The 18573-nt window shown below is 42.8% G+C and overlaps 1 protein-coding gene across 1 annotated transcript; it reads left to right on the top strand.

Moving 5' to 3' along the window:
- The first annotated feature begins 3312 nt into the window (after positions 1–3312).
- On the top strand, positions 3313–18006 carry RABEPK (Rab9 effector protein with kelch motifs). The gene is made up of 8 exons (XM_054584879.1): positions 3313–3356; positions 4728–4786; positions 7860–8017; positions 10601–10753; positions 13936–14097; positions 15359–15508; positions 17265–17414; positions 17709–18006. The coding sequence occupies exons 2-8, from the start codon at positions 4734–4736 to the stop codon at positions 17999–18001; spliced, it is 1119 nt and encodes a 372-aa protein (XP_054440854.1). The 5' UTR covers positions 3313–3356; positions 4728–4733; the 3' UTR covers positions 18002–18006.
- Positions 18007–18573: the final 567 nt, after the last annotated feature.

Raw genomic sequence — 18573 nt, 5'->3', positions numbered from 1 at the left:
AAGGACCAACATAGAGGTCGGAGGTTATGCAGGCACTAGAGGGAAGTTGTAAGAAGGAGCTGATGCAGAGGCCCTAAGTGGGAAGCATATCTAGAATCTTGGAAATCGCGAGAAGATTGGCGTGGTTAGAGCAAGGTGAGAGGAATAGGAGAGGAGATAAGAGAAAAGAACACTTTCTTCTTTTCCTGATTTTTACTTTTAATATAACAGAGAAGCTGCAGGGTTTTGAGCAAAAGGAGTCATATGATCTAACTTATTTTGGAAGGATCTGGTGCTGTATGAGACTAGGAGGAAATGGTTGCAGCTGAGAGATCAATTAGGAGTCTTATAAGCAAATAGTATCAAGTTCTCAATATATATTTGTTGTTCAAGTGGCCTTGGACTGGATCCTCTTGCCCTAAAGTGTATTTTGGGGACATTTGGCTAAAATTTAATGAGGTCTCTGGGTGTTCTTTGTATTATTCTTGCAACTGTTCTGTAAGCATGAAAGTGTTTCAAAGTAAAATTAATTCATAAAAGTTTGTTGTAGAATGAATGGTGCCCACAAGCGTACATTTCTTAATTCATTCAACAAATAGTTATATAGTACCTGTGATGTGAGTAAGAACAATATGATCCCTGCCCTCATGGGGCTTACAGTCTGATAGGGGAGACAAACAATAAACATATAAATGAAAAAAATGATTAGATGCAAAGTGTGATTAGTGCTAAAAAGGGAAAGAGGTGGAACTGTGAGTTAAAAAATAGGGAAGAGCCCTACTTTAGGTTGGCAATATAGTGGAGGTAAAGCATGCAGACTCTAGCACCAAATAGCCAGAGTTCAAATCTATTACTAACCATGTGACATTGGCAAAGTTATTGATCCTTTCTGTGCAGTAATTTATTAGCTCCAATATGGAAGCTGTAATAACAGTACCTAACTCCTATGAAGATGATAAGAATAATACTTACCTTAAGGGCTTGTACTGAATTTTAGTAGAATTAATATATGGAAAGGGCTTAAAACAATGTCATGTACAGAGTGAGTGCAACATGTTAGTCCTCAGTATTGGGTGGGCCAAACAAGGTCTTTCTGAAGAAGTAAAATTGAAGACTTTAGAGGGAGAATATGCTCAGGGTTTCTTGGAGGAAAAAAAAAATCCAAGTGAAGAAAAGATGCTACTCTTGTTTGACATTTTTTAAAAATTATAGTCCTCTTTGGAAAGCTAGCAAATCACTTTTTAATCTCTGAACCTCAGTAACTGGGAATGAGTCCTACTCAAAATACTTTCTCAAAATTGGGAAGGAGGACAAATAAAATGCTTGAAAGCAAGTTGTCACGAGCATCATTACTTTCCTTGCTGATGAGTCAGTGAACAGATAGGTAATGAAAGCAGACGGTAACCCCTACCAGTGAAAACAGGTGGCAGTCCTCACATTACCAAAACAGCTGGCAGTAAGAAGCTCCATCCTGCAGAACCCCCTCATTTGATGAATGTCACTGTTGACATCCAGAGCAAAGAGAAGGAACCATCCCTGAGTACTGGGTGAGTTCTCCGAAGAGTTGATAGACACATTGGGTGATCTGTTACAAAGACTGTGCAGAGTTTGCTAACTGGAATATGTTATCAGTCTGCCTTGCACAAAGCAGAAGATACAGACTCCTGGTTTTGCCATTTATGTGTTAGTCATTTTAATTTCTCTACGCCTTGATTTCCATTATAAATGTAGACCTCAAAAGCTATTTCCAGCACCTTCTGAATGTGATTTGTAGTCTAAAAGCCTAAGTCTTTTAATTAAAACTGGTTGCTCTTTTGCTCACAAACCTCCTCTAATTTTTATGCGCAACTCCAGCATGGCACCTTGAAATGGATTTAGCCAAAAGACATGGGATGTCACAGCTTTCTGCAGCTCTGAGCAGAAATCTCTGTCTACAAGCACACAGACATACAGCAGAGGCAACCTGGCCTTGGGTGTCTTTGAGGAAGGAGAGAAGAACTGAATACTCCTAAACTCCTCTTTGGCAGACATTCAGTGGAGGTTTTCTCATTAATATGGGAATTCACAAAGACTCCAGGTGTTTGAAATAGGAAATTTGAACAGTGAGGAGAGCTGCAAACCTCAGACTCCACTTCATGAATCAATACATTTTCATTATGGTTTCAAGTTGCTAAAACATTGACCAAGTTGGTTTTTCACCTGTACTATCCAATCCTCTCAACTGCTCCCTCTGTAAGGTAGGTATTTCTATTCCTGTGGTAGAGATGAGGAAACTAGGGCTGGGAGAAGGTAAGAACTTGCCAAATGTCAGGGTTAGATGGTTAGTGTTGGAGTCCATATTTGAAGTCAAGTGTGTCTGTCTTCTTCCCACTATGTTACCATACCTCTGTACTTCAGAGCGCCCCTTTCCTTCCTCAGCTGTTTCCTGTATTTCCTAGGTTACTGGCCTCAGCCTTCCTAAGAGATTGTGGGGTTCTCTAAAACACAGACATAGGTGAGCCACCTCTTCATTTTGAGGAAAGCTACAGAGAACCTATGGAGACCAGGAATAACGCACATGAACACTTCCCACTCAGGACTGGTGCCTAGAGTTGGTGAATAGCGAAGCATAGCATTACACTTCACAGAGGAGCAGCTCTGCACCAGCAGCTGGGCACTGAGCACTTCGTATACATTAGCTCATGTATTCCCCATCAGAACCTTGTGACAAATCTTAGCTCCATCTTACAGGGGTGGCACTGAGGCCCAAAGAAAAGTCACTTCCCCAAGAACAGATGCTTTGATGAATTTTTTATTTCTTGCACTTTTTTTTTTACAAATGTGCCTAGTTATTTTCCTGTTTAATCTCTCTAGTTCGACTGTGAACTCCATTCAGGAGGCCAGGACCCTTGTTTGTCTGGTTCACCATAGTGCCTGACATAGTTACACGTCTGATTCTGGAATGAGTCAGCCGTTTAAGGCGCCAAAGCCTGAATTGGCCTAAAGACTGAACAGGGAGATTTTTCCCTTTCAGAAACCATTCTAACAGCCGCTGGAACTGAAAACATCCTAGCCCCTTTTAGATAACCCAGAATTGGGTCAATCTAGTAGACACCCAACCCCCGGCATTTCTCTGGTAAATCCTTTCCCTGCAGCCCGGGTTTATTGACTCCGCGGGCAGGTTAGACCCCGAGAACGGCCGACCTATCTGGTTCCCCGAAAGTGCACCCCAGGCTCGCAGACCCCCTTCCCGACCTCTTTAAGGGCGATCCCTGGAAGCCAGGGAGGAGGGGAGCGGTTGGCTGTCTCGCTCTTCCGGGTCTAGGACGGAGCCGAGGCCCAAGCCCCGCCCCACCAGGGGCGGAGCCACGGCCCGGGACTGGCCTAAGCCGCCGCAGGTAATGCGGTCTGGGGCTGGGGGTCACCCGACGCGGGCCTGGGACGGGGGTGGCCGTATCCTTTTGGGGAGTGGGCCTCGGTCGGATGGGGAGGCCCTCCTTCGGCTTTGGCCCGGGCACATGGACCGAAATGAGCCTGCGTGTTCTCTCCTGACCGTGTCTCCCACCCCCTGTCGTTGCCACGCGGGGATGGCACAGAGGGGTATCTCCGCCCACGCGAAGTTTATCCCACTGAGCTTTTAGGCTTTGCGGACAGTAGTCAGTGGCTTAGGCCAAGGTTGGATTTATCCATTCATTTCCCAGAAATCTTACTCATTTTCTTCATTCAGTCATCCCTCGCTTCTACTCTGCCCAGGCTATAGGTAGCTTCTCTGAAGGAATCCTACAGGCCTAGCTCGCTTGGAATTGAGTCTAGTGGAAGTTAGTCTAGATTCTAGTCTAGAAACTTTAGCCTGGCTAATTATACTCAGGATGATCTCTGTAATGATGGTGGCATAATAGATACCTTCTGAGGGAGAAGAAAGTAATTTGAGGATGTTAACCAAGGATGGTTCATTGGAAAGGAGCTGTGGAGGCTGACTAGGAGTTTGCTAGTTGGCAGGAAGGGAAGGAACATTTCAGGCAGGGGAAGCAGCAGGGAATGAAAGTTATAAAAGGGCTTGACATGTTAGAGGAACAATAAATATAGCAAGAACGACTATAGCAAGAAACTGGAAGTAAGTTCCTGAAAAGAAGATTGAGACCAGAAATCTTTTAATGTGATGATAAGGCCAGGATTTATCCTGGAGTTCAGTATTTCTCTGCCTTTTAAAAGGTGTTATATTTTTTTGTGAAGGTTGCATTTATTTATGTTTACAGAGAGGGAAAGGGAGGGAGAAAGAGGGAGAGAAACATCGATGTGTGAGGGATACATAATCAGTTGCCTCTCCCACACCCTGCACTGGGGACCTGGCCTGCAACGCAGGCGTGTGCCCTCACTGGGAATGGAACTGGCAGCCCTTCGGTTCACAGGCCGGCACGCAATCCACTGAGCCACGCCAGCCAGGGCCTAAAGGGTTTTATCTTTTGATAAACATAAGCGTGACCTCTGAGAATTTATTTTGATATACGCCACTTCACCATGAAAATTACAGGTACACAGAAAACTTTAGCCAAAACACTTTTGTAATTGTGTTAAGAAAGTTGTGTTATATTTGCCTCCCCAATATAACATATCCAAAGGTTGGTAATGCTTATTCAAATCCATCAGGTCCTAGAAATTGGTATATCAACAGGTAAGGTTTTAATGAGGGCAGTAACCTAATTTGTTCTGTGTTCTAGGTAGAAGATAATCATAAATGTCTAAAAAGTGCCTTTCTTTCTTGTATGTAGGACACCATGAAGCAGCTGCCAGTCTTGGAGCCTGGAGACAAGCCCAGGAAAGCAACATGGTTTGTAAAGAAGGATTCAGATGGAAAAAAACATAAGTTTTTGCTTCATTTATAAGTAGTTTACTAACATACTTACACATCTATGAAAAAGGGGAGAGATGAAACTGTTTGCAGTTTCTGGTAATTAGACTCAAACTGTCTGAGAAGGTCTTCAGAGGAAAGATAGCAGGGCAACAATTATCAGAGCAGATGTTGATTTTATTAAAATCCATTTACCAGAAAGAGGAAGGCACCGGCCATCTGGCATCCTCAGCTTCAACAATGTCTTCCCCCTACAAGCTGAGACTCATTTTTAAGATTTTCAGGGAATAAGATTTGCATTAAACTGGCTTCACTGTTTCTTGGCTGCTTGCTCAGTCAACCCTTCATTCAACAATTAACACCGACCTGACAGGGGCAGCTGCTGTGTAGGTGCCGAGCATACAAAGGTGAATAGTATCACTGTGGTTGGGGCTACGGACGGACGGACGAAGCAGGTGATGGTGATGAAATGTGACCGGTGCCGAAGCAGGGCCCACACAAGGCTGTAGAAAGGGGGCAGTGCTGAAGCAGGACCTTGGAAGAGAGTCTTCGGTGTGGCTTCCCCTGTGTCCAGTCTTGCTCTCTACACAGCATAAACCTGATCATGGCATTCCCTCATTTAAAATCTCTTTCTGCCTCCTTGTTGGCCTTAAAAGGGATGTCCTTACGAATGTCCTTAAAATGGCCCACCGGGCCCTGCATGATTGTCCCTGGCTGTCTTTTCAACCTCAAATCCCTGTACTCATCCTTTGTTCTCTGTCGCTTCCTTAACATGCCTTACGCTGTCCCACTCAGGAACTGTATTGTGCTGGTCTCTCTACCTGGATCACTCCTTCCCTTTGTCTTTCATGCCTCTCTTTGCCCAACTAGCATCTACTCATACATCAGATTTCAGTGCAAATGGTGCTGCTTCAGGAAGCCTTCTCTGACTGTCCTCCCCCACCTATCCTTACAGAATAAGGTGCCCCTATGATATGTTCTAATACTGTATACCCTTTACTCCTTTATGGTGCAGTTGAAACATATTTGTGAAATTATCTGTTTAACGTTTCTCTTCTCAACTAGTTCCTAAGGGCGCTGAAGGCATGAATTATTATTTTTTTTTAATCTTATTCACTACCTATCTGGATGCTATTTGTTCTTGGGTAATTATTTAACCTTTTTAAGCCTTGGGTCCTCAGTTGTAAAACTCAGATGATGTTAATAGAACTGTCCTCAGAAGGGTTTTATGCAGATTAAGTGAAACTGGTGAAAGCATGCATGGTATATTGTTAGCAATTATTCAGGTGGTAATTGGATCTGAATCTGAACCTCAGAAGAGAGATCTGGAAAAGAAAGAGATTTTAGTATCCAGCCATGTAATATGAAAAATAGAGACACTTACTGAAGAAAATACAAGATACAAGAAACATTGTACCTAGGACAATGACACCTCAGACTCCTTCAAAGTAGGCACCTTGGGACCTCACACAGTTCTCCCCATCGCCATCAGCTGCCCCTTAGTATTTTCCTGAATCTCATCGGTGGTCTGAAATCTCTTTCCTTTCAAAGGTGATTTTAGTTTTGGGAAAAGCCAGAAGTCTCAGGCCACCAAATCTAGGCTGTAGGGGTGTTGAGTCACCTATGTGATTTGGTGTTTCGCCAAAAAACTCTGCACGAGACATGATGCATGAATGGGTACCTTGTTGTGATGAAGCTGCCAATCATCAGTTGCCCATCGCTGCGGCCTTCTGAATCATCCAAATAGTCTCCTTGGAGGAACATTCAACTTAATGAAAAATTTGATGCAGATTCGTTGCTCTGCTAAGTCAGTTATTTTGAATGTGATGGCCACACAATACACATGCTCACTGAATGGCATCTACTGCCCTCACTGCCTAGTACAGTGAAATCGTCATTGTTCATGCATGTGCATTCGAGTCTACTCTCCTTGACTGGCAGGTTACATCCATGTCTCGCAGACCGTTCTTGTTATATTAACAATGACTGGACTTTTTCTGGACAGACTTTGTATATAGATGAGTGGTAATCAGATCTCCCCAGTATAGGTAAAATTGATCAGGCAAGCAAACAGAGACTGAGGACAAGACAATCTAAGGGTACTGAGGGTTAGGAGAAGGTGGGCAGGGAAAGGAGTCAGAGAAGGAAACAGAAAGAGCAGCCAGAAAAGTGGGTAGAGAACCAAAAGGAAAGGGAGTGGGACAGCTAGGTAAGGAGAAGGTACAAGAAGGAGGGGGAAACCAGAGAGGTCAGATAAGACAGGGCCTCAAAAATAGCTGCAGAATTATCCTTTCCAACCAGGAAGCCTGAAGTATACTTTGTCAGTCATAATTCAGAATAACTTTAGTCTGTGGAATGACTGGATCCTGTACTTGACTTTTTCAAAGGCTTAGCTCTGGCTTCCATCGGGTCGAACTTTAGGAGTAATTGGAAAAGCTCTTAAAATTAGTAAACCCTGGAAAATATTACTTGACAATGGGAAGCATCTCTGGCTAGTGGCAGGAGCGTTGGGATCATAGGTTTCTGTGTGATTGCACACAAAGTTCTAGCCACCATTTACTGAGTTTTTTCCTCCACTGTTACAAGACTTCATCTTACTCTTTACAGGTAGGAACTATTGCTATCCTAACCAAATAATGAAACTTTGGTTCAGAAACGTTACGTGACTTCCACAAGGTCACACATCTAGAAAGCACCTGAACTGTGACTTGAACTAGGTCTGTCTGAATTCACAAACTGTGCTCAGACACACCACTGAAAATTTCTGAACCTCAGTTTCTCTCCTTACCAGATGGGGACAGTTACTGCCCTAGTGCATCACTGTTAGGTTAATGTAAGATAAAAGTAGTGACAAAATTGAAAAGTCAAAGTTTATGTGCAAATGGAGGGTGTTATTATTAGTCAGGGAAATGATGTTTTGTGGATACAATTTAAAGTGTCTGTGTCTGTGTAAGACCCTTTATTCTTATGCAAATTTCATGAGGAATGGAAAAAACACACTGCTGCGTTTATTCTCTGCTCAGGCCTCCTGAACACATCCTTCTTTTGACAGGTACACCTTGACCCCCGCTGGAGACAGCCCATGTGCTCGGGTTGGCCACAGCTGCTTGTATTTACCCCCAGCTGGTGATGCCAAGAGAGGGAAGGTCTTCATTGTTGGGGGAGCAGATCCAAACAGGAGCTTCTCAGATGTGCACACCATGGATCTGGGTAAGACCAGCAGCTGCGGAGCACGTGCCCCATGACCAGAGAGCAGGGCTTTGTGCTGCTGGCTGTGACCAGAGCATTCCTAGGAACCCCAGTTCAGACCAGACTGCAGGGTTTTCCTCTGAGAACATAAACACTGAGAGACCCCTAAGATCTCAGCAGACCCCTGGAACACATCCACCCAACAAGTACATCCTTGTTTTGGGGGAAAGAGTTTGTATGGACCTCTGGACATCCAGCCATTTATTTATTAAATATTTATCTGGGAGACACTGATGATTCCATCCCCTCTCCCATCTACATATCCAAGTAATCACAACTCCCAAACCCTTGGAATTTCTTAAATATTGAGAGTGCTAAGTGTCTTTTATATTAATGAAGTGACTTTTGGAAAGTGCCTAAGGATGTGGGCTCATCACCAGGAGACCCAACGTGGTGATTAGAGGGTTGGAACTTGCAGTAATACCCTCCCCCACATCCCCCCTCCTCACACACACCCATAGGGAGGGGAGAGGGGCCAGAAGTTGAATCAATTGCCAGTGGCCAGTGATCTAGTCAATCATGGCTATGTAATGAAACCTTCATAAAACCCCAAAAGGACAGGGTTCAGAGAGCTTCTGGTGGTGAACATGGAAATGTGGGGAGAGAGGTGCACCTGGAGAGGGCATGGAAGCACCACTGCTGGTCCTATGTACCTTGCCCTACGCATCTCTTCCATTTGGCTTTTCCTGAGTTAGTATACCCTTTTACAATAAACTGGTGATCGAGTAGCATGTTTTTTTGAGTTCTCTGACTTGCTCTTATAAGTTAATTGAACCTGATGAAAGGGGATCATGGGAAACTGATTTATAGCCAGTCAGTCAGAAGTACAGGTGGCAGAGGTGGAGGCAGGGGCTGGGGCTGAAAGTTCCAATCTTCTAATCATAGAGTTGGTTTCCTTGGCAACCAGCCTCATCCTTCATGGCTTTCATAAGTCATCTCATTAACATAAACTCAGGTGTGATTGACCGGGGCTTGTTATATTAGACACCTTTACAGATCTTACCATTCAGGAAAATCTGAGGGTTTTAGGAGCTCAGTGCCTGGAAGTGACAAAGATCAAATATACATTTCTGAATAGAAATCACAAGATAAAACCACCCTCCATATTTTCATAGTATGCCATACCTTCCCATCCTTATCTTTCTTCACAGCCCTTATCTCATGTAGTTGCTTCTCATCTGTCTTCCCTTTAAGAGTATAAGCTCCTTGGAAACAGGAAACATGGTTTTATTGCCCATCATTGTATCCCCAGCCACTAACAATAGCACCTGACACAGAGTAGGTGCTTTATAAGTATTTGGATGGATGGATGGATGGATGGATGGATGGATGGATGGATGGATAAACAAATAGTTACTACTATGTACTATCCACAATGGCAGAAGAAAACTGGTGACTTACATCTTTTGTTAGGTGCATGTAACATTGCTATTATTGTTTTAATCTGAGTTGTTTAACAACCAAATGTGAAGAAGTCTACATAAAAGTTGAAGTAGTTTGGCTTCTCTTGATAATTTTGAAAGACACGACATCAGTAGGCCTATATGTCTACATGACAACAGTTATTTGGAGATAAGCCGCCACCTACTGATGGAGCTCTTGGGCTCCAGTTTCCCACATTCCCTCCACTCCTGTGTAGGCATTTGAATTTCTATTCCCTGCACTACAATCAAAGGTGAACTAAATCTCTTCTAGTTCTAGATCAGTTATATCTTTGTTGTCACCTCTTATTAGCTTTGTGACTCTTGCTAACCTTTCTCAACCATCTGGGCTTCATTATCCTGTAACATTGATTTACTTAGCAGTTGTAATGATCCAACAAGATAGGCCCATGAAGGTCCTTTGTAAGTGGTTTACTAACTAAAATAACTTATTTAGTAGTTAGATATTATTATTCTGTGAATTTGTTTTAGCCAGAAATCATTCAGCTCTGGGTAACAGGAACTCTTTTAAACCTGCAAAAAAAAGGAGGAATCCAAGGGCTGAAAATACAGCCTAACCTCAGGAGAGAGGGGAAGCAGGAATTGGAAAACTATAAAAAAAAAATCTTCTTTCTCCCCAACTCTGTCTGGGGAGACCTGCTTGTTAATGTAGATGTTTCATTCTTCTCTCCTCCATACTTTGGCATTCTCTGCCTCTCCACAGGTGGTGGAAGATGGCCACCCAAGTCCAAGAATTTGTTTCAGTTCCAAACTCTTGGGAGGGAGGGTCTGATTGGCCCATTTGGGGGTCAAGTGGCTACCCTTGAACCAATCAGCTAAAGCTAGAAAGTCAAGGTGTTGCAGTACAAACAGGTCTTCCGGCTTTTACCCTTGTGGTTGGGAAAATGGGCACAATTTCCATAGAAGAGGGTTTGTGGACAGTCCCCTAATATAAGTGCCTAATATAGAACTTTTTGGAGTTTGACCACATTCCCTTCAAGTAACCTGATTGTTGTTCACTTATTCTTTTGACCGTCTTCTCTTCATGACTCTTCCCCAAGTTTGCCAAGCAATCAAAGCAGTTGGCAGCCCCAGTCTAGAAACTGGGGGAAATGTTTTTCAGGAACACACCAGTGGAATTTAGCCACGTCCGAGGGCCTCTTGCCCCGGTATGAGCATGCCAGCTTCGTTCCCTCTTGCACACCTCACAGCATCTGGGTGTTTGGAGGTGCCAACCAGTCAGGAAATCGGAATTGCCTACAAGTTCTGAATCCTGGTAAGTAGCCACAGGTTATTTTATTTACTTAAATAAATAAATAAAATTCCAATTTTATTTCCTGAAGCAAAACCCATTTGGATTATACCGAATTTTCCATTGAACTTTGCTGACCTCATAGAAAACAGGAATTGTAACTTCTAGCAGAATCTGAAAATAACAGAATTACATTTTGTTTTCCTAGTAACATGTACCATTATCAGCTTCTTAAAAGGCAAGGCTGGAAGAGACTTCAGAGGACAGCTATGCCAAGTAGGCAACCACATCCAAGGGGAGTGCCTCTCCTAAAGTCTCTAGGGAATCAGTGGCTGAGCCAGGCTAGACCCTGTGACTTAGATCAGGGTGCCAGTTGTGCTCCCCAGGGGACATTTGGCCATATCTGGAAACAGTTTTGGTTATCCCAGCTTGGAGAGGTCGGAGGGCAGTTTACTACCAACATCTGGTGGGAGGAGATACTGCTATATATGCCATAATGCACAGGACAGCCCCCCACAATAACAAATGACCTGGCCTAAAATGTCAACAGTGCCTGACCTAGATCCTCCCTGTATATTTCTGTGAGCCAGAAAGTGCAAAGTCCTGACTAGTCTCATTGGCAGTTTTATCACAGAGGAGGCAATTTAGGAACATCACTACTGAGCAGATGCTGCTGAACTGCTGATGGGAAGGGGACTTATCTTTTTATTACTTAAAAATTTGTTCTCTCTTTTTTTTTTTAAATAAATATAATTCAGGTCCTGGCCAGGTAGTTCAGTTGGTCAGAACATCATCACAATACACCAAGCTTGCAGGTTCAATTTCCTGTTGGGGCACATACAAGAATCAACCAATGAATGCATAAATGAGTAGAACAACGAATCAATGTTTCTCTCTCTGTCCTCCCACTCAAAATAATCAATAAATAAAAGTGAATAAATAAATACAATTTACATTCATTTTAAAATATTTTAAAAGTGTAAGTGAACAAAAGCCACCCACAATCCTATGATATTAAGGCTTTTAGCATTTGTGTGTTTCCCTTCTGTCTTTTCTCTGCATTTTTATAAGGCTTAGCTCATACTATTTAACCTCTACATCATTGCACCTTTTTCCTTTTAATTTCATAATTACTGCATAAATGATGTCCTATTCACAACAGTGCTTTGTTAACATCATTTCTAATGGCTGCATTGACACTCCATTTTATGGCAATACTGTAATTCTTGTTTTTTAACAGGCTATTTTTGGATTTTTGCCATTATAAATAACAAAGCAGTGCAGTGAACCTCCTTGTTCAGAAGACAAAGATTGTATTTCAAGTTATTGTCTTAGAATTCATGCCCAGAAATTTTAAACAACTGAGTGAAACACAACTTTAAGTCTTTTGGTACGTGCTCTCCAATTGCTCTTCAGAAAGATTTTTCCAACTTACCTCCAGCTGTGTTTAATAGTGCTTGTTTTACTCCTGACTGACATTGAGTTTATCATTTTTAAACACTGCTAATTTGATTAGACAAAACAACTTGTATCTGAATGTTTAAACATGCATTTGTTAATCGCTAGTAACTTGGACATTTTTGCACATGAAAGTCAGTCCTTGCCCAGTTCCCTCTATCAACAATAGAATTATTTGCACAATAGTTGGTCTTCTGTGTCACTTTGGGATAGTAATAGTTCCTACACTGTTAAGTATGGCAAGGATTTAAATTAACTCAATATCTGGCACAAGGTTAATATTCAATAATGGTTGTTGTGGTTGATGTAGCTATTGTTTGACAGATGGAAATTCAGCTGGAACCCCGGCCTTTTGATTTTCAATGATGGCAATTATTTAAATAAAATACACTGAGAATTTGTAAAGCCTCTGTCAAAGGATTGATTTTATACCAGATCCTTTTTCTCTCCTAGAAAGTATAATTTGACACCGTGCCCAAGAAATATGAAAAATGAAAGTGAATCATTAGTTGCTTTTGTTGCTAAGGCAAGCCTGTCAAATGGCTTAGGATTCCTTTGTGGTTATTTGTGCTGGTATTTGGCGTGGCAGCAATACCATCCCAGGATCTCCTGACCTTGGGATCTGAAAGCTCCCCAAGTTTTGCAGCCATACAATTCATTTGGCTTTGTATATAGTCTGAGACTTGTCTGGTCTTCAGGTTCATGTCTGAGCCCCACACATATTACAGTTGATTCATGGGTCACTTTATATATTGGACGAAGACTTTAACAAAAGGCACAGAATTTGCCAGGCAAGAAATAATTCCTTGTGTGTTATGGTAGAGCGAGTGTGGCAGTCTTGACAGATGTGAGTTCAAACCCCTACCCTGCTATTCACAAGCGCTGCGCCCTGGGGAAAAGATTTAAGTTTTCTGAACTTCAGTTCGCTTGTCTGCACGGTGGAGATACTTTCTGCCCACCTCGCAGGGTTAAGTGAGGTCAGTGGGGATGGCATAGTGCTCTGGGCAATGATTCTGCACAAGGAAGGTGCTCAGTTAGTGCGTCCATTTCTATAAAATTCACACTTCCTTCTGAAAAGAAATAAGCTTCTCTACATTCACCCAGGTGATAAAATTGTATTCTCAAGTCAGAAAAGTGGACAATACTTAGATCTTGGTGCTAGCGAAACAGAATTTGAATCCCAGCTCAACCATTTATTAGCCATGTTACCCTAAGTAAGTGACTTCCTATATCTCTGCTTAATTCCTTTATCTGTAAAATGGAAAACTAATACACTGTATTTATTTAGCACTTACTATTTACTGAGGACTAATTACTACTACTGAAACCATAAAAACACTGCCTACTTTCTTTTAATGGCCACAAATCCTGGGAAATGAGGCACATTTGCTTTCTAGCATCCAGTGGGGAATGACTTTTAGCAGATGTTGGGCTCCTGTGAATGGCATGGGGCAAGAGTCAGCAAAGCAGAGGAGGGCTCAAGCAGGATGTTTGAAGGCCTCCCAAAACAAATCAACCTCATTCTTAATTGTGCTTGTGACTTTTCAGTCTTGGGGACCTGGGTCTACCTGGGCAAATTCTAAGAATCTCCCCCTACCTATCCTTGACTTTGGCACGACATCACTGCCTTCACCTACGCTGTCCCACTTCAGGGCTGGGGTTTGGAAGGTGACCCTGCCCAGCCCCAGAATCAAGGTCAGAGTCCCCTCAGTCTGGGTATTTTAGGGCCTCCCTTCTCTCTGGAACAGAAACCAGGATCTGGACTACGCCAGAGGTGACCAGCCCTCCACCTTCCCCGAGAACATTCCACACATCGTCGGCAGTCATTGGAAACCAGCTGTATGTCTTTGGGGGTGGGGAGAGAGGCGCCCAGCCCGTGCAGGATGTGAAGCTTCACGTGTTTGATGCAGGTATGGATGGGTGGGCACCTCGGGGCTGCCACTTACCTGGTCCACCGCTTACCTGATATAGGAAGCAGAGGTTAGAAAATGACATGCTGGCTGAGAGTCTCACTTCTAGGCTTCTACAGTATAACCCTTAGTAGCTATCTTCTTCCCACAGCAAAATTTGCATTTAAAAAGTATAAATAATCAATTTTAAAAATTTGAACAGTATAGTGTATAAAGTAAAAGAGCAAAAGTTCTTCCTTTAGCCTTTCTTTCCCACTTCTCAGATAGAGGTATACACTGTTGACAGTCCCTGATTTCTCCTTCCAGACTTTACTATGCATTTATAAATCAAACATGTAAGTGTATATTAACATGTATGAATTTTGAAATTATATAAAGACTTAAAGCCCTGGCTAATGTGGCTCAGTGGATTGGCACCCTCCTGCAAACCAAAAGGTCTCTGGTTCAATTCCCAGTCAAGGCACATGCCTGGGTTTCAGGCCAGGTCCCCAGTTCGGGGTATGTGAGAGGCAACTGATCAATGTTTCTTTCACACATCAAAGTTTTTTTCTCTCTCTCTTCCTCCCCCTCACCCCATTCTCTAAAAATAATAAATAAAATTTTAAAAACAGAACAAAACAAAGAACCCTTAGGTTTATTTTAAAACACAGACAGACACATGCGCGCGCGTGCGCGGACTCAAATTATACATGCCATTTGGCAGCTTTTTGCAGGAGCAAGGTTAGATCTTAGTCAGTGAAAGCATGAACTTTGAAGTCATATGACCTGGACTCAGGACCAGATATGACATATACTTTCTGTATTATTTAAGCCTAGTTACTTAATCTCTCTAGGCCTTACTTTGATAATCTGTATAGAGACATAGCAACAGTGCCTACTTAATGATATTGTCTTAATAAAAGAACACTCTGAAAGCCTGCCTTAGAAGAAGCAGATTCATTGTTTTTAACTGTGGCAGGTCTATGTTGAAGCTTAAGGAAGGTCTTTTTTAATTCAAAGCAAGAAATGATTTACTAATGCCCCATAGAAGGGGCAGGTGTATTAGGCAGTGAGTTCTCCAGCACCAGAAGTGTCCAAGCAGAAGCTGTACAGGCTGTAGAGAGGGGGAGGCCTGGATTGAGTTGGCAAGTCAGAGTAAAGGACCCCAAGGTCACTTTCTGCTTGGAGCACCTCTCCTTGCTGGGAGGTGAGGCTGGGGTGTATTTCTCGTGTTCTTGTTTCATAGCTTTGTCATCTGATGTCAATGAATTTACTTTTCTAGACAGTCTGATGTGGTCACAGCCAGAGACACTTGGAAAACCTCCATCTCCCCGGCATGGTCACGTGATGGTAGCAGCAGGGACAAAGCTCTTCATCCATGGAGGCTTGGCAGGGGACACATTCTATGATGATCTTCATTGCATTGATATCAGTAAGTTGGGCAGAGGGCATGGGGGCTTATCTGCTTAAAATTAAAGAGAATGTGCTTTGATATAGCCTTGATCTTAGGTGTAGGTAAGTTGACCAGCCAGCAGAATCTTCACTAGAGTCTGTCAAATATGGCCTGAATACTACCAATGATAAATAATAACAATAAAAGCAGTTGTTTCCTGAGCATTTGCTATGTACCTAGCTATTATCTCTTCCTCTTGCAACAAACCGGCACTTTCATTAAAATTCATTATACTTTGTGTTCCCCAGCTGGATTTCTTTCAGACATTAGCCATTAACTCCATGCCCAGGAGAGGCATGGACAACTTCTAGGGTGTGTCTGGAGGTGGGCGACCAGAACTATCATGCTACATAGTTGAAAAACACTTGGAAGAGGAAAGTTAGAGAAAACAACATGAGAATTGTCTTAAAGTGTCTGAAGGGCTGACATGCCCTGGAGAGCCCAGACTCATCCCGGGTCGTTCTTTCAGACTGTGAGCTCCCTTAGAGCAGGGACTTCGTCTCTTTTGTTCCCTATTGTATGTCTAGCACTTAGCACAGTGTCTGGCAGGTTGTGTGTGATGAGTGCATGCCTGTTAGGGGCTGGAGGGACGAACAAATGAACTTGTTCTGGGTTGGCCCAGGCTACAGGGATTGGAACAGTGGGCAGAAGGCATGAGAAGTGCTGGGCAGTGTATCCAGCTACCTTGCCAAACGATGGGTTCTCTGATTTGGTAACAACTGAGGCCAGGTGACACTGGCTGGGACCAATCCTGCAGTGGCTAGAATTTTGGCTGGCCTGGGTGATTTTCCCCTTTTAACTCTGGACCCCTGCCTTGAATTGACAGGTGAAAAATCTTCACAGAAGCATTTCTTATAGGCAGTCAAAAGAGGTTTGAATGCTTATTTTCAAAAAGAAAAGTCCTTTTGTGCTGAGGAACTACTTCCTCTTTTTAATGCACATAGTTCTCTAAACCTAATATCCAGTGATATCCTGCCTCATTTAAATGCGTGTTTGAAAAGATGCAAATATCCCTGCAGAAATAGGTTGGGAGTAGGTGCTGAGGCAGCAAGTTACAGTATAGAAAACACAGGTTTTGGGGTCAGACCTGAATACAAGTCTAACTCTGCTACTTGTTAGCTGTGGGATCTCAGACATCTCTTTTCTCAAAGTTGCTTTCTAAAGAACTGTTAGCATTTAAAACATGCACACACGTGCACATACATGAAAACTTACCTACCTATGGGCTCCAAAATAGCTAATAGTGATGGTCACCAAAGGTAGTATCACCTTCCTTAGTGTGCTCTGAAGACCATCTACATCAGAATCACCTGGGATGCCCTGGCTGGTGTGACTAAGTGGACTGAGTGCCTGCCTGCAAACCTAAAGGTCGCCGGTTCAATTCCCAGTCAGGGCACATGCCTGAGTTACCCGTTCCCATTTGGGGGCATGTAAGAGGCAACCAATAATGTTTTTTTCACGTCGATGTTTCCCTCTTTCTCCCTCCCTTCCCCTCTCTCTAAAACTAAATAAAACTAAAAAATAAAAAACTACAGATTCCTCCTTCTGTAGACGACCCAAACAAGATTTCAAGTTCCCCTAATTAATTTCTATACACCCTAACCTTGCTGAATTACCTCGAGAGAGAGCTCCTAGTCAATGACGTTCAGTGATTGGTTTGTGAACTGCAGGAATCTGAGATAGGTTCGAAACCACATTCCAGGCCATAGTATGCCCAGTGTCTTTCTCCTGGCAGGTGACATGAAGTGGCAGAAACTAAGTCCCACTGGGACAGCTCCCCCAGGCTGTGCTGCCCACTCAGCTGTGGCTGTCGGGAAACACCTGTACATTTTCGGAGGGATGACTCCCACAGGAGCACTGGACACAATGTACCAATATCACATAGGTGAGCAGGTGTTCCCTGTGGGTCTCTACAAACAAATGTGACTGTTTTTGTGAAAAGTACCACAGTGCTTTGGTTTTTCGGTTTGGTCCTTCTGCATCTAAATCCAAGGGAATGAAAACCAAATTTTTAGGGAATGACATCATCGAATCAGTAAGACAGCCATTATTTTTTTGTTGTTCTTTTTATTTCCTATTTCTTTTAAGGCTCAGGAGATAAAGCAAATCACTGAGCATTTCTGGAAATTTGCTAACACAGAGCTTTTTTGGTTTGTTTCTTCCCCCTCCCCCAACACAGAAAAGCAGCATTGGACCTTACTTAAATTTGATACTTTTCTACCCCCTGGACGATTGGACCATTCCATGTGTATCATTCCATGGCCAGTGATGTGCACTTCTGAGGAAGAAGATTCAAATCCTGTCGCTCTAAACTGTCAATCTGAGAAAGGGGATTCCACTGACAAAGGAGTGACCCAAGGTGGTGACTCACATGAGAAAAGTCAGACTGACTCACTGCTCTGCTTTGTGTTCGGTGGGATGAATACAGAAGGGGAAGTCTATGATGATTGTATCGTGACTGTAGTTGACTAATAAAACCCGCATTTTTGTTTTTTAAGTCAAATTACTTTCAGAAAAGTTCATTGACACTTTAGCTGATTTATACTTCCAAAATATTTTCTGTATAACTGTCTTGCTCTTACCTACTTTAGTAGATGAGCAAATGAACTGGATAGCCCAGTGCAAAAACCTCAATTATGTAAAGGGTTTTACTAACAATACAACCTAGGTGAGTGTGGTTGGTAAAGATACTAATCACAAAATGTCAAGGAATCATAATTGCTAGACATAAGCTGTAGAAATCAGGGAGTGGTTATTTACAGGTTCAAGTTTTTTGTTTTTGTTTTGAGAAAGGAAAAGAAATGTCAACTTGTCATCCCACTTAATTACGCACCCATTGCCCTGACCTGGGATCGAACCCACAACCTTGGTGTATCAGTCACTGTAAACAACTGAACTACCTGGCCAAGGCTTATTTGTCTTAATAATCAATAGCTGCTCCTCAGAAAGAGGCGCAGACTATTGGCATTTGGTAGTGAGAGCTTTGGGACAAGGCAGAAGACTGGCCCTTGTCGTTCCCACCTACCTGTAAACCCACTGCATAC

The sequence above is a fragment of the Pteronotus mesoamericanus genome, unplaced genomic scaffold (genome assembly GCF_021234165.1).
Source record: "Pteronotus mesoamericanus isolate MK-2021 breed Mesoamerican mustached bat unplaced genomic scaffold, CSHL_Meso_final contig_78, whole genome shotgun sequence".
Classification (NCBI taxonomy): Eukaryota; Metazoa; Chordata; class Mammalia; order Chiroptera; family Mormoopidae; genus Pteronotus; species Pteronotus mesoamericanus.
The sequence above is the reverse complement of the archived record's forward strand: the minus strand, read 5'-3'. Positions and strand labels throughout refer to the sequence as shown.